The sequence below is a fragment of the Budorcas taxicolor genome, chromosome 5, assembly GCF_023091745.1.
Source record: "Budorcas taxicolor isolate Tak-1 chromosome 5, Takin1.1, whole genome shotgun sequence".
NCBI classification, from domain to species: Eukaryota; Metazoa; Chordata; class Mammalia; order Artiodactyla; family Bovidae; genus Budorcas; species Budorcas taxicolor.
In genome coordinates, this window is record NC_068914.1 from 36970236 (window position 1) to 36984003 (window position 13768).

The window sequence follows — 13768 nt, forward strand, 5'->3', positions numbered from 1 at the left end:
CTACTTAGAAGGAAAGTTATGACCAACCTACATAGCATATTAAAAAGCAGAGACATTACTTTGCCAACAAAGGTCCGTCTAGTCAAGGCTATGGTTTTTCCAGTAGTCATGTGTGGATGGGAGAGTTGGACTATAAAAGAAAGCTGAGCACTGAAGAATTGATGTTTTGAACGGTGGTATTGGAGAAGACTCTTGAGAGTCCCTTGGACTGTACGGAGATCCAACCAGTCCATCCCTGAAGGAAGTCAGTCCTGAGTGTTCATTGGAAGGACGATGTTGAAGCTGAAACTCCAATACTTTAGCCACCTGATGTGAAGAACTGACTCATTTGAAAAGACCTTGATGCTGGGAAAGATTGAAGTCAGGAAGAGAAGGGGACAACAGAGGATGAGGTGGTTGGATGGCGACACCAACTCAATGGACATGAGTTTGGATAAACTCCGGTAGTTGGTGATGGGCAGGGAGGCCTGGCATGCTATGGTCCATGGGGTCACAAAGAGTCAGATGTGACTGAGCAACTGAACTGAAATATGATCTCACTTATATATGAACTCTAAAAGTAAAACGAAACACACAAAACAAAAAGCTAAGCTCATTGATACAGAGGACAGATTGGTGGTTGCCAGAAGCATTGAGGGGTGGGGGTAGGAGGAGTTGTGGCAAAATGGGTGAAGGGAGTCAAATAGTATAAACTTCTTATTATGAAATAAGTTATGGGGATGTGATGTAGAGCATGGTGACTATAGTTAATAATATGCCAAGAAAGTAAATCTTAAAAGTTCTCTAATACAGCATAAAAATTTTGCAAGTATATATGGTGGCAGATGTTTACTAGACTTATTGTGATGATGATTTTGTAATTTTGAATATACAGATATTGAATCATTATGTTGGATACCTGAAACCAATATAGCGTTACATGTCAATTACACTTCTCTTAGTTTAAAAAAAAGTTGACTGCAAATATACTACTTAGTATATTAGAATATTTTAATTATAACTTCAAGAAATCAGATTCAGTTTAATGTATTTGTCAATTTAAAAAGAGCAGATGGCACATTATTTCTCTTTTAGACATTTTTATACACTGCTAATGTACATTTAAATTTATACACTACTGATATAAAGAGATGCAGTCTTTCGGAAAGACAGTTTGACTGTATATAACCAAGAACTCTTTAGAAATTGCATACTCTGTTCCAGCAATTTCACTTCTAGGACTTTTTTCTTAGGAAATATTTTCTTAGATTATTTTCTTAGGAAATACTTTAGGATATGTGCTTGACCAGAAGGATTATGCCTGAAAGTGAGCTTCATGAGTGCAGGAGCCAGTTCATTGCTAATAACAGTGCCTGGCACTTCAAGCAAATATTTAGCCATAAGGTAGTCCTCACATCATTTTTTAAAGTGGCTGAAATTTAGAATCAACCTAAATGTACAATACTGGGTTTGAGTAAATTGTCCTATATTGTAGTCACTAAAAATGATACTGTAGATATATATATTATGGGGAATTCTTTTTATTTTCAAGTGATATACAAATAAGGAGGAAAACATATACCTTTCCAGATATGCTGTAGTGATATATTGTGGTTGATTTTGGTTTATTCTATTTGCCTCATCAATTACTTCTGATTTTCCATCCACAACAACATTACTTGTGTTCACAAAGAACTATTTATACTGTTTAGAAAAAGTTGCATGCCAGGATCATGATTTCATCTATATTGAGATATGACTTTTTATCTATTCTATTGATACAAAAATGTTTTTACTTTTTAACAAAGTTTTTAGGATTATGAAAGTTTCAAAAATGAAGTTAATGTGTTTGCTAATGGCTAATTTTAATATCCCTATGAAATAATTTTCCTCCAAAATAGATATATCCACCCTGGCTCAGCAGACCTGGTTTGGCATACTGAAATGTGAACAAATCTTCACATTGATCTAGTTGTTGCCCCAGATGTTGAAAATCCAGGTGGCTCCATCCCGGTGCCAGACCAGAGGGCACCTCAGCCAGAGGAGCATGTCCATCATTGTTGGATCTTGTTCTCTTGCTCTTTCATGGGCCACACAGACATGCTGCTTGACTCTGTAGCTTTTAAAAGTGGAAATTCATCCAGTTTTCTTGCCTCCCTGATACAGTGTAAACACCAGCACAGACATACACATGCTTACACACATTCTCTCCACCAAACACATAGCGTCACTCACTATCCATGAATTAGATAAAATGTTTATTTCATACTTGCACTCCACATCTCAACATAGTCGTTGTGAGCATGTGTTGTTTCTTTTCAGTTTTCATTAACCTCATAGTTACATAACATCTCCTCATGATCATACTCCTGGCCAAACTGCCCTTCACTCTTCATTGCCTAACTGGGTGTAGGGTCAGGAAATGGGGACAGAAACTTCCAGGGAATCTTCTGCCATGGGCAGCTTCAGTTACGATTTGAGGAAGTAGAGGAACCAGGGAGAGGAGGGAGACGTTCTTCATGGTTACTTATAAGTCAAAAATTCATAATACTGATATGCATCTGTTTAGAAAAATTCTGTCTTCACAGTTTATGAAATTATAATTGTGAATGGTGACTGTTAGTGGCGAAGCAACATGTGTAAGCACTAAACCAAGGGCCAAGTATCTTGTTGATCACTTATTTACTTGTAAACATCTGAGGCAACTTAGTCCTGACATTATTAACATACTTCCAATGCTTTCCATCATCTCTTCCTTTATAGAAATCTCTCCAAGCCCATAGCTGTGCAGTATAAAGAAAAAGAAGACCGTTATGTGGACACATACAAGGTAGGTTCAGTTTTCCCTTGTGTATTTTGATAAGTTAAAACTGGATTTTTGGTTTTTGGACTTGTGCTTTACCTAATTTTCAATGTGTAGTATTGATTTTTCTGTTTCCCACTTCCATGTGCAACTGACAGGCAACTGGAAATCATTATGTGATTTTAAATACTCTTTTCTGTCTTAATTCTCTGAAAACACTTTGCCCCCCCCCAAAAATAAATACCCTTATTGTTGTATAAATTGGAAGCTCATAATCCATTGTTACATTCAAATGTATGAAATAACTATATTCCTTATAAAAATCACAAAAGTGTCCAGGGACCTGTTTATATTCCCTAGTGTTATATATAATAATATCAATATATCTGTCATTTACCATAACCCCTTGTCATTCATCTCAGCAAATTGTGCACAGGTTTGTTAACAAAAAATACTGGATTTTAAAGTTTAAAATAGAAGTTAATTATCTATTTCTGTGAAATTAATGTTAATGGAATCCTGTTGGAAATTCAAAAACAGTCATTAGGCATATGTTGTATTCTTCACACAGTAATAAGATAGGAGCAGCTGAAGCAGTTTTCTCATATTCACCATGTTATCTTATGTCAAAATTTCAGGAAGATCCCTCCAGGAATCTTACAGCTGTCACTGCTTGATTCTTGTGTAGCTAAAAATGGGGCAGTGCTATGGAAATCAAAAAGAAATGACTCCAGAATATTCACTGTCACCTGACTTTATTAGAGATAGAAACTACGGGAGATGAGAATAGTGACAGATATTAACACTTTGGTTGAGCTTCTTACTTTATGATGGGAAGATAAGAGTAGTTGAAGGATCACCAAATTCTTTTTTATTTCTGTGTAAGTCTACTGCAAAACAGCAATAAAATGTTATATTAAAGAATTTCAATAATGTGATACAGTTTTTACATTTCTCTTGCATTTCCTCTGTGAGAGAAGCATTTCTCTAAAGAACATAGCATTACATCTTGAAACCCTCTTAAAATGCAGACATCTCTGGTGAAAGTGGCAGTTCTTATTTGTTGATCAGTTTAAACATTTTGAGCCATTAGTGGGGAACCAGAGGGCTGAGAACTAACATGCATAACAGGTGGGTTTTCTATGAGGGACTAAGAGGGTAAATGTGCAGATGGTGAGATGCTTCTCGAGTGGTAAGCCCTCACTGGGACACCAAGGAGGAGGCCCCCAGACACTCCAGAAGGCTGAGGGCAAGCTATGGAGGGTGGCACCTAAGGGGCAGTAGAGAAGGATGGCAAAGAAGATGAGTGAGGCTTCTGCAGCCCTACGTGGAGCTCACTGTCACCGATCTGGTCCCCGTGTCCTTCAGTACCTGGAGGAGGAGTACCGCAAAGGAGCCCGGGAAGACGACCCTATGCCCCCGGTGCAGCCCTACCACTATGGCTCCCACTACTCCAACAGCGGCACTGTGCTCCACTTCCTGGTCAGAATGCCTCCTTTCACAAAGATGTTTCTAGCTTATCAAGGTAAGGATGGTTTTCTACTAACTGCCCCAAAGGTCAGATTGGTCATCAGGGGAAAACCAGTTTGCTGACATCCTGAGAATGTATTAAAACTAATCAAACCATAGGAAAAATAATTCTGCTTAGTCTCTGAACAAAAGTCTCTAAGATACCTGCTGGGACTTCCCTGGTGGTCCAGTGACTAAGACTCTGCCCTCCTAATGCAGGAGGCCTGGGTTCAATCCCTGGTCAGGGAACTAACTAGATCCCATGTGCCTCAACGAAAAGATTCTGCGTACCACAATGAAGATCGAAGATCCCACGTGCAGTCCAATAACTTTAATTTTTTAAAAGAGAAACCTGCAGTAAGCCAAATTGTCTCGATAATGTCTCAGATTTCACCTCAAATTGAACTTTCCTACATTTATAAAAATGCAATTCACTTTTTAAAAGTTAAGATGTCATTCACATAGGAAGAACTTTACCCTCCCTTTTAAAGTTATGAATTCACTTTTTTAAAATGTTCAACTTAATGATTTCAGATAACCTGTTATCTTTGGTCCCTAAAGGGGAATTCTAAGTTGTTATCAGTGAGTGGCTGTTAGGAGACCTGCACTGCCACCTTCACCATAGTAACTGCCTAGGGAGTAATCTTCAGTGGCAGCCCACACACCTGAAGATGGCTTCGATACAGGTGAATATATTGCTTTGTATGCAAGTAGGTTTCTAGTGAGAACAGTGATTTCTAGTGAGAAATCCTGTCAGTTTCTAGTGAGTCAGTGGTACTAGCCCTGTAGTTGTTCCTCCTGGAACAGAATCCTTTGTGGAAACATTATCCATTCAATTACTCGACTCTTCTTGAACTTCTTTATATATTTACACTCATATGTATGCAACCTCTTGGAGGAATAAATTTTGTGTTCTGTAGACCACTTGGTCTGTGAAAGAGGCTTTCTTGTATTTGTCCCTCTTCTGTTTATCAGTACACAAAACAAATGTTGCATATGACAGCTCTCCAAATATTTGAATATTACTACCCTGTCCTCCTCCTCCTCACACTCTTGTTTATCCCTAGGCTAATTATCCTTAGTTAAGAGCCTCCTATATACAAGGCCTGCTGCAAGGAATGCAGAAATAAATAAGACAGTTTTGTACTTATTTAAGCGATGTTTCCTCTGGTTTCCAAACCTGTCGCTGTTCTGCTCATCTTTCTGGATGTGTTCTGATTTGTGAATGCTGTTATTAAAAAGTAGCAGTCAGAATAAAAAAGGATATTTCAGGAATTCCCTGGCAGTCCTAGTGGTTAGGACTCCACACTGTCACTGCTGAGGGCACAGATTCAGTCCCTGGTCAGGGGGCTAAGATCCTGCAAGTCAGGTGGTACAGCCAAAATAACAATAATAATAAAAATGAAAGAATATTTCAGATGTGGTTTGGGACAACGGCAGTATATAACAGAACTGTTATTGCCCTTCATTTTTTTTCATGTCGTCCAAGAATCTATTAATATAAAACTCTCAATCAACTATTATGCTAGGTTTTCCTCACTGTATATTTAAGAATGATTTTTTAAAAAGACAACAGGGACTAGCTCAGTCCCCATTCTCTTCTTCTGCTTAATTTAAAATGATTTGTGATGGCATTTTAGTTTATTTCTGCTGTGCTGCTGCTGCTAAGTCTCTTCAGTCGTGTCCGACTCTGCGACCAGGGTTTCTCGCTTTGGCACTGTCGTCATTCTGAGCTACATAGCTCTCTATAATGGAGACTGCCCTGTGCGCCGTGGGTCACTTAGCAGCATCCCTGGCCTTGACCTACTAGATGCCCATGGCACCCCTCACCAGCCATGAGAACCAAAAATGTCCCCCGGGGAGCAAAAGTGCTGAGTTAACAACTGCCACTTGAGTTCATGCATGTTCTAGATTATAGTGTAGTATTACTTATTTAAAAAGTTAAGAAACTACAGAGAATTAAAAAATTCAAACAGAAGCTTCAGTGTGTTTCTCCGTTTCCTCTGTAGGCTCTATGTATTGTGATTCCACCGTAGCCTCACAGAATTGCCTTTGATTTTTCTGGATTCCATTTAGATTAATAACTTTTTATCCTGAGTGAGTTAGTATTTTTTTAAGTGGCCCTCCCTAATTTCTGAGAGAAAAAAAACAAAACAAAAAATTTACAAACCTCATTTCATCCCAGATTTTATTTAGAAAGTGAAAGTGAAATCACTGTCATGTCCAACTCTTTGGGACCCCATGGACTGTAGCCTACCATTCTCCATCCGTGGGACTCTCCAGGCAAGAATACTGGAGTGGGTTGCCATTTCCTTCTCCAGGAGATCTTCCCAACCCAGGGATCGAACCTGGGTCTCCCGCATTGCAGGCAGACGCCTTACCATCTGAGCCACCAGGGAACCTCCAGATTTTATTTAGTGCCCAGCCAGTTCTAACTAATTCAGCTGAATAGAGGAGAAAGTAGTAAAAGTGATAGAAAACGTTGCTTGGCAAAGCAGGTCAGGCTTGGGGAAGATTTAGCATATTTTTTAAAAAATTGTGCCTTGCTTGATGCTGAAATTAGTCTCTAACAGTCTCCAGGTGAAAAGTTATGTTCAAATTCCGACAGGTTAAGGGGAGTTTTAGATGGTACACGTGGTGCCTAAGAAGAATCCACACTGCTGTTGTTTTCAAGAGCTGGAGTTTAGATACCATTTCATATTCTAGGCTAGAAAGTGTGTTAACTGTTGACAGAAAAGACAGAATTGAAACTCAGTCCTTGATTGTCAATAGTCTACACAAGGAAAGCTTAACAAAAGAGTAACTATTAGTTTATTTTCATTCATAAGGAATTTGACTCATTTAGCTAAGAGAACATTTAAGAGCAGTGCCCCTGTCACCCCAGAAAGAGAAAAGAAAAGAGAGAAGAAAAATAGTCTTACTGATTAGAGGTAAAGGAATAATTCTGCTTCTTGATGGGGTAAAAACTATTTTTACCTACTTGAACTTTAATTTTCCTTCCATATTTATTCATTCAATAAATAAATAATTATCTAGTTCCTAGAATGTGCTTGGTATGGTTGATATCCCAGGTATCTGTTTTTATGGAACTTTCATTCTTCTTGGGCAGATAGATATTTAATATTAATTAAACAAGTGATAAAAATTTATCTAGTTACACGTGAAAGCGTAATACAGTTTAAAAATAATACAGTCTCAAATTATATAGAATAATATTTATTTTCAGGAACACAAATAACCTCTTTTACGTTATGGACAAATAAAATCATTTTAATATTTTTGAAGTATTGAAAGTAAATTAATTACTAAAAGTTTCAAATGGAATCAAGTCTTTGTGTCTTAAGTGTGTTATTTGTATTTCTTTTTAGATCAAAGTTTTGACATTCCAGACAGAACTTTTCATTCTACAAATACAACTTGGCGCCTCTCATCTTTTGAGTCCATGACCGATGTGAAAGAACTTATCCCAGAGTTTTTCTATCTTCCAGAATTCTTAGTTAACCGTGAAGGTACAGCCATAAATCATTTCTAATTTAAATTTCTTAGAGTTTGTACTTACTTTATAATTTTCCAAAAATAAAAATAGCTTTTGTAGGTTCTAAAATTTGAGTCCCCAAATAAGAGAAATGCCTTTACTTACTAGATATATTACTTTATTTCCAAGTGAGCTTGAGGATTTTAAATATTAACTATTAAAAGCATTTGTAAACATGTATATTTTAATTTTGTTACAGAAATTGTCATGAATTTATTAAAGAACTACCTAAATTAACCAAATGTCAATGATTTTATGAGTAATGACTAAGTTAGAAGTAAAACACTCTGACTAGAGTTACTGATAATGAAAAGTGACACTAGAAAATAAAATCAGATTTTCTGTGATGCCAGTGACCAACAATCTCAGCTAATCATACCTGTTCTTTAATGTAAGATCAGTTAATCCTTTATAAGGTGTCTTTTCTTTCATTACTTAATTTCATATTTTTATGTGACATTTAGGAATATGTGAAATTGAGAATTATATCTTTAGAGAAGTTAAAGTGTTAGCCAATTACTTCAGAATTTTTTACTGTATTAACTGGCTTCTCTGGAGTTATTTAGATAATCAGTAATAAATCTGTGCTGCTAATTACTTAGAGCATGTTTCATAGTGTTGCCCAAGTAAGAACTGCCTCAGTGAAATATCAACACCCCCAGTTTGGGGCACCTGCCTGGTGGTTCCTGCCTCAGTCAGTCTGCTGCCTGTCTCCCTGTCCGTGGTTCCTTATATGTATGTTCCCACTATCTATAGCTGTAGAACAGGTAACTCCAGTACTTAGTGACTCAAAACATTAAATGCGTCACCCATGATAGTTTTTGCAGGTCAGAAATTCAGGAGCAGCTCAGCCAGGTGGTTTTTGTGGTTTTGGCTCAGGGTCTCTTGTGCGGTTACATTCAGATCGGCTGCAGCAGGAACATCCAGGGAAACAGAACAGCATCAGGCTGGCGGGCTGCTCCTTCTTTAGTGTCTGTAGTTTTCCGTGTGGTTTCTCCACATGGACTGTTGTGGACTTCTTGCAGCATGCAGCCTCGGACATCCTAGTTGGCAACTCTGGGCTCCTAACACGAGTGTCCCAAGAGAGATGAGCAGAGGCTGCATGGCCTTTTCCAGCCTAGCCTTGGAGGCCACAGCATGGCCTTCAAGTGCATTCTGCTTGGGAGGTAGTCACGAGGGCCTGCCCACATTCAAAAGGAAGGAGCATAGACTTTGCCACTTAATAGGGGAGTAGTGAGATTCTAGAAAAGCAGGCACAGGAGCAAGTGTTGTTATAGCCATTTTTGGAAAAGATAACTTGCCATAGCATACATCCTGCCATTTCCTATGAGCGTTCCTATAGGCCTTTCATTGTACCTCCAGGTACCCGCTCTGGGTGAAGTATCTACCCCTCTGATATGTCCAGAGCCCCAGAAAGTTAGGAATGATTTGAGTTCATCGAGCCCCCTGCTGCTCACCCCTCTCCTGCTCAGCCCTTACATGCCTCATCACTACTGTTCGATCAGTTCAATCAGTGAATCTCTGCTGCCTCCCTTGAAGCTGCCACACACAGTCTGGAGGTGCTCAGCCAGTCCATTTTAACACTGTCACCCTGCAGCTGTCAGATGACTGCTGGGCTTTTTGAGGTGACCCTCACCCCTTGTTAATTTTATATAAGCTCTTGGTTTATATTTCATATCATATCATATCATTTCCAGGTACTTCCAAAATTAGTGAAGATCCTTCCAGTTGTTTTCACAAGATCAAAAAGCAGTCAGACAGCAACTTACTTTCATATGGAGCATAATCAACTTTTAAGAGGCTCTTTTAAATTTGTGTTCTGCTATGATGATCAGATTTTCTTTCCATAAAAAGTAGCGCAAAAAATTTCTGTTCAAAGGTAACATTTCCTTTAGGATAATTTTTTTAAATTTTTTATTTAGTTTTCTAAATTGGAATATAATTGCTTTACAATGTTGTGTTAGTGTCTGCTGTACAACATGAATCAGTTTTATGTATACATACATATATCCCTTCCCTCTCTAGGCTCCCTCCTACTCCCCCAGGACAATTTTTTTAAAGAAACACTTCTGAGATTTTTGTTTACACTAGCCGTCTAATGAGACAATTAGATAACACCTTATTTACATCACAGAACAACCCTCTTAATATGTTAGTATAATTTTGTTGTCTATGGGAATGCTTAGTGGAGATGAAATCAAAACAGACCTATAGATTTACCATAAAATAAATAGACTAAGTTCATTCTTGGAATGTATATACTTTGTTGAGTTTTTTAAATTGCAGAATGCTAACATTTACCACACAAGTAGCCTTATTATGTATTAACACCAATAATTCTGAAATACTTATACAAAAGCCTTCACTTTATTTTAATCAAAATTACATTGAGATGTTTTCACACTTGGTGCATTTGAAGATTTGATAAGTGAAGTATTAGAATTAGCAGGTAGTGATTTTCTACTTCTTTTCAATATGACATGAAGTGGTGGATGAGTAAATTTGAAAGATTTCAGATTCAGTTAGGATAGATAGTGTTAATCCATGCAGCTCTGTGAGTAGTAAGTCAGCAGGTGAGCAACAGTGTTACTATCCTCTGGGTGCTCCTTTTCCTGGTTATAACACACAATAGCTATTTCTGTGAACTCTTCAGGTCTGCTCAGTGGGCCAAAGGAAGCATGATCTGGAGATAAACATTGATATTAATCTTTTCTTCTAGGTTTCGATTTTGGTGTGCGTCAGAACGGTGAGCGGGTTAATCACGTCAACCTCCCTCCTTGGGCACGTAACGATCCCCGTCTTTTTATCCTCATCCATCGACAGGCTCTAGAGTCTGACTACGTGTCCCAGAACATCTGTCAGTGGATTGACTTGGTATTCGGGTATAAACAAAAAGGGAAGGCCTCTGTCCAAGCCATCAATGTTTTTCATCCTGCTGTAAGTGACTCTTAAAACGGTGCATTTATATAAGGTAGAACCTGAACATTTAAAAGTTAGACTGTTTCTTTACAATACTCAAGTTATCAAAGAGAATAATTGACAAAGACACTGAACTTGCCCAAGAATTTTTCAGGTTTATGTTTCACCTCTTTAAGAATAACTTAGATACTCTCTGTCAGAGATTCCCTAAGACCACTCCCAGGTTGGCTGAGGACTCAAGAACTCAGCATACAGTTGTACTTACAGTGAAGGGTACAAATCAAAAGCAGCAAAGGGAAAAGATACATGGGGCAGAGCTGGAGGAAACCAGGCACCAGCTTCCAAGAGACTTATCCCAGTGAGTCACAGAGAACTCACTCCGTTCCTCCAGCAACAAACTGACAGAATTAGGGCTGCAGTGCCAGGGTTTTTATTGAGGACTGGTCATGTAGGCACCCTCTCTCATACGTCCAGAAGTTCTGGGCCTTCAGAAGGAAACCAGGTGTTCGGGATATACCACAGTGTCCAGCTTGGGTGCAGTGAACCACTTTTTAAAAAAGGTAGAAACTCTTCTGAAATCCGTGTTCCCAGACAAGGCCAAGAACAAGCCTTCCAGACACACCTTCCCGAGGAGAGCAGTTCAGGCCTGCTGTGTAACTCTTTTCTGCACATCATCATATATACATGAAATGGCATCCCCTTTCCTTATTGTACAAACAATATTTGTGCCTTGTTAGAATAATATCTAAGATATAGACTACAAAAGGAAGAAATTTTAAGATCAACTTCGATATCATCATCTAAAGATAAATATCAAAACCACTTTCTTCTTCCTACACATATCACTTCATTATATAATGATTTTTTTCTGTAATATTATCTTTTAAAAAATAATTTCATTTATTTCTTTATGGCAGTGCTGGGTCTTCGCTGCCGTGCAGGCCTTTCTCCAATCATGGAGAGCGGGGGCTGCTCTCCAGTTTTTGTGTGCAGGCTTCTCACTGCCGTGGCTTCTCTTGTTGCAGAGCACGGGCTCTAGAGGATGCAGGCTTCGGCAGTTGTGGTGCACAGGCTTAGTTGCTCCGCAGCATTTGGGATCTTCCCGGATCAGGGATCAAACCCTTGTCTCCTGCATTGGCAGGCAGATTCTTTACCACTGACCCACCAGGGAAACCCCCATTTATATAATAATATTAATGCTACTTATTATTCCAAAGTATGGATATCTGGTAATTTATTTAACTAGTCCCCTATTCTTAGATATTTTGTTAGTGTTCTTCTACTACTAAAATTAATATTCCTCTGATTATTTCTTTATGTACCACTTTACTTCTTTGAGTTAAATTCCCAGCAGTCTAATTGTTACACTTTAATGTATATTTTTCAATGTTGTTAGATAGTCTACATTTTTTAATTTTTTAATCTGTCCTATTCAGGAAGCTTTTATTTCCCCAGGCTCTGGGGATGCAAAGGTGAATAAGATTCACACAGGGAGGGAAGATATATGAGTGTCCAGTAAGCAAATGAAAAAGAGCTGGCATCTTTAGTCATCAGGGCTTTCCTGTGGCTCAGCAATAAAGGATCCGCCTGCCAATGCAAGAGATGGAGGTTTGACCCCTGGGTCAGGAAGATCCCCTGGAGAAGGAAATGGCAACCCTTTCCAGTATTCTTGCCTGGGAAATCCCATGGACAGAGGAGCCTGGCGGGCTACCATCCATTGGGTCGCAAAAGAGGCAGACATGACTCAGTGACTAAACAACAATAATATTGTTAGTCATCAGGGAAAATGCACATTAGAGCCACAGTGAGTTACCACTTTATATTATTGAGAATGACTCTAAATAAAAGACTAAATTCCAGGTGTTGAATAAATGGAATACTGCTCAACAATAAAGAGGAAGCATTTTATGCTGACTAAAAGAAACCTGATGCACCCTGCATGAATCCATTCCATTTACCTGAAATTCTAGAACAAGGAAGATTAATCTCCTAGTGGTAGAAATCAGAACAATGGTTGCCTCCAGGGAGTAGGGTATTGACTGCCTAAAGAACATCAGGGAACTTTCTGGGTGATAGAAATGCTCTGTACCTTGATTTTCTTGATGGTTCCATCAGATGGTACTTTAAAAATCTGTAGTGTTTTATTATTGTGTGTAAAATATACCTCTGTAGAAGTATATATGTAAGCTTTAAAGGTTTTAAAGACTGAGGTATAATTTTTAAGCTTCACATTTGATCTAAAATGTAACTTTAAAAGCAGTTAAGAGCTTCCCTGGTGGTCCAGTGGCTAAGACTCTGCGCTCCCAATGCAGGGGGCCTGGGTTTGATCCCTGGACAGAGAACTAGATCCCATATGCTGCAACTAAGACCCAGCACAGCCAAATAAAAATATAAGCAATTAAGTTCATTTTGTTGTACAGCAGAAACTAACATAACCTTATAAAGCAATTATACTCCAATATAAATTAAAAGCAATTAAGAATTTGGACATGAACCTTAGTATACTCTGTGCCTATAATAGTGGCACAAATTTTCAATTATTCTCATTTAAAATTCACATTAAAGTATATACATGCTGAAATATGCCATTTAATTCTCATCTTACTAGATTTTTCATTAATTCTTTGGGGCTTTATAAAGTATAGAGTTTGTACCATTGTTGTAGAAATTTTATATACAGTTTATTTTTTTGCCACACCTCATGGCATGTGGCATCTTAGTTCCCCAACCAGGGATGGAACCCTTGCCCCCTGCGTTGGAGGCATGAGTCCTAACCACTGGCCCATCAGGGATGCCTGTCTCAGAAGTTTAATAAAACTCAATTCGTGGGACAAAAGGAAGTGTAGCATTTAAGTGCACAGTCTCTGAATCCAGGATTGAGCTCGCATCCTCATTCTGTGACTCTGCTACTTGCTGTATGACCTGCAGTGTCACCTTAACCTCTCTATACTTTTGTGCAGATTCTTAAAATGTGAACAGTAATACCAACCTCATAAATAAGAAAATGCCTACAGGGTAATGCC

The 13768-nt window shown here is 38.4% G+C and overlaps 1 protein-coding gene across 1 annotated transcript in view; it reads left to right on the top strand.

Annotated features, from left to right (window-relative positions):
- The window catches only part of LYST (lysosomal trafficking regulator), a 134811-nt gene that overhangs the window by 98044 nt on the left and 22999 nt on the right, over window positions 1-13768 (top strand). Inside the window, exons 40-43 of the mRNA XM_052640484.1 lie at window positions 2743-2809; window positions 4151-4307; window positions 7660-7800; window positions 10546-10763. Coding sequence (XP_052496444.1) covers window positions 2743-2809; window positions 4151-4307; window positions 7660-7800; window positions 10546-10763 — 583 coding nt within the window. The remainder of the gene's footprint in view (window positions 1-2742; window positions 2810-4150; window positions 4308-7659; window positions 7801-10545; window positions 10764-13768) is intronic.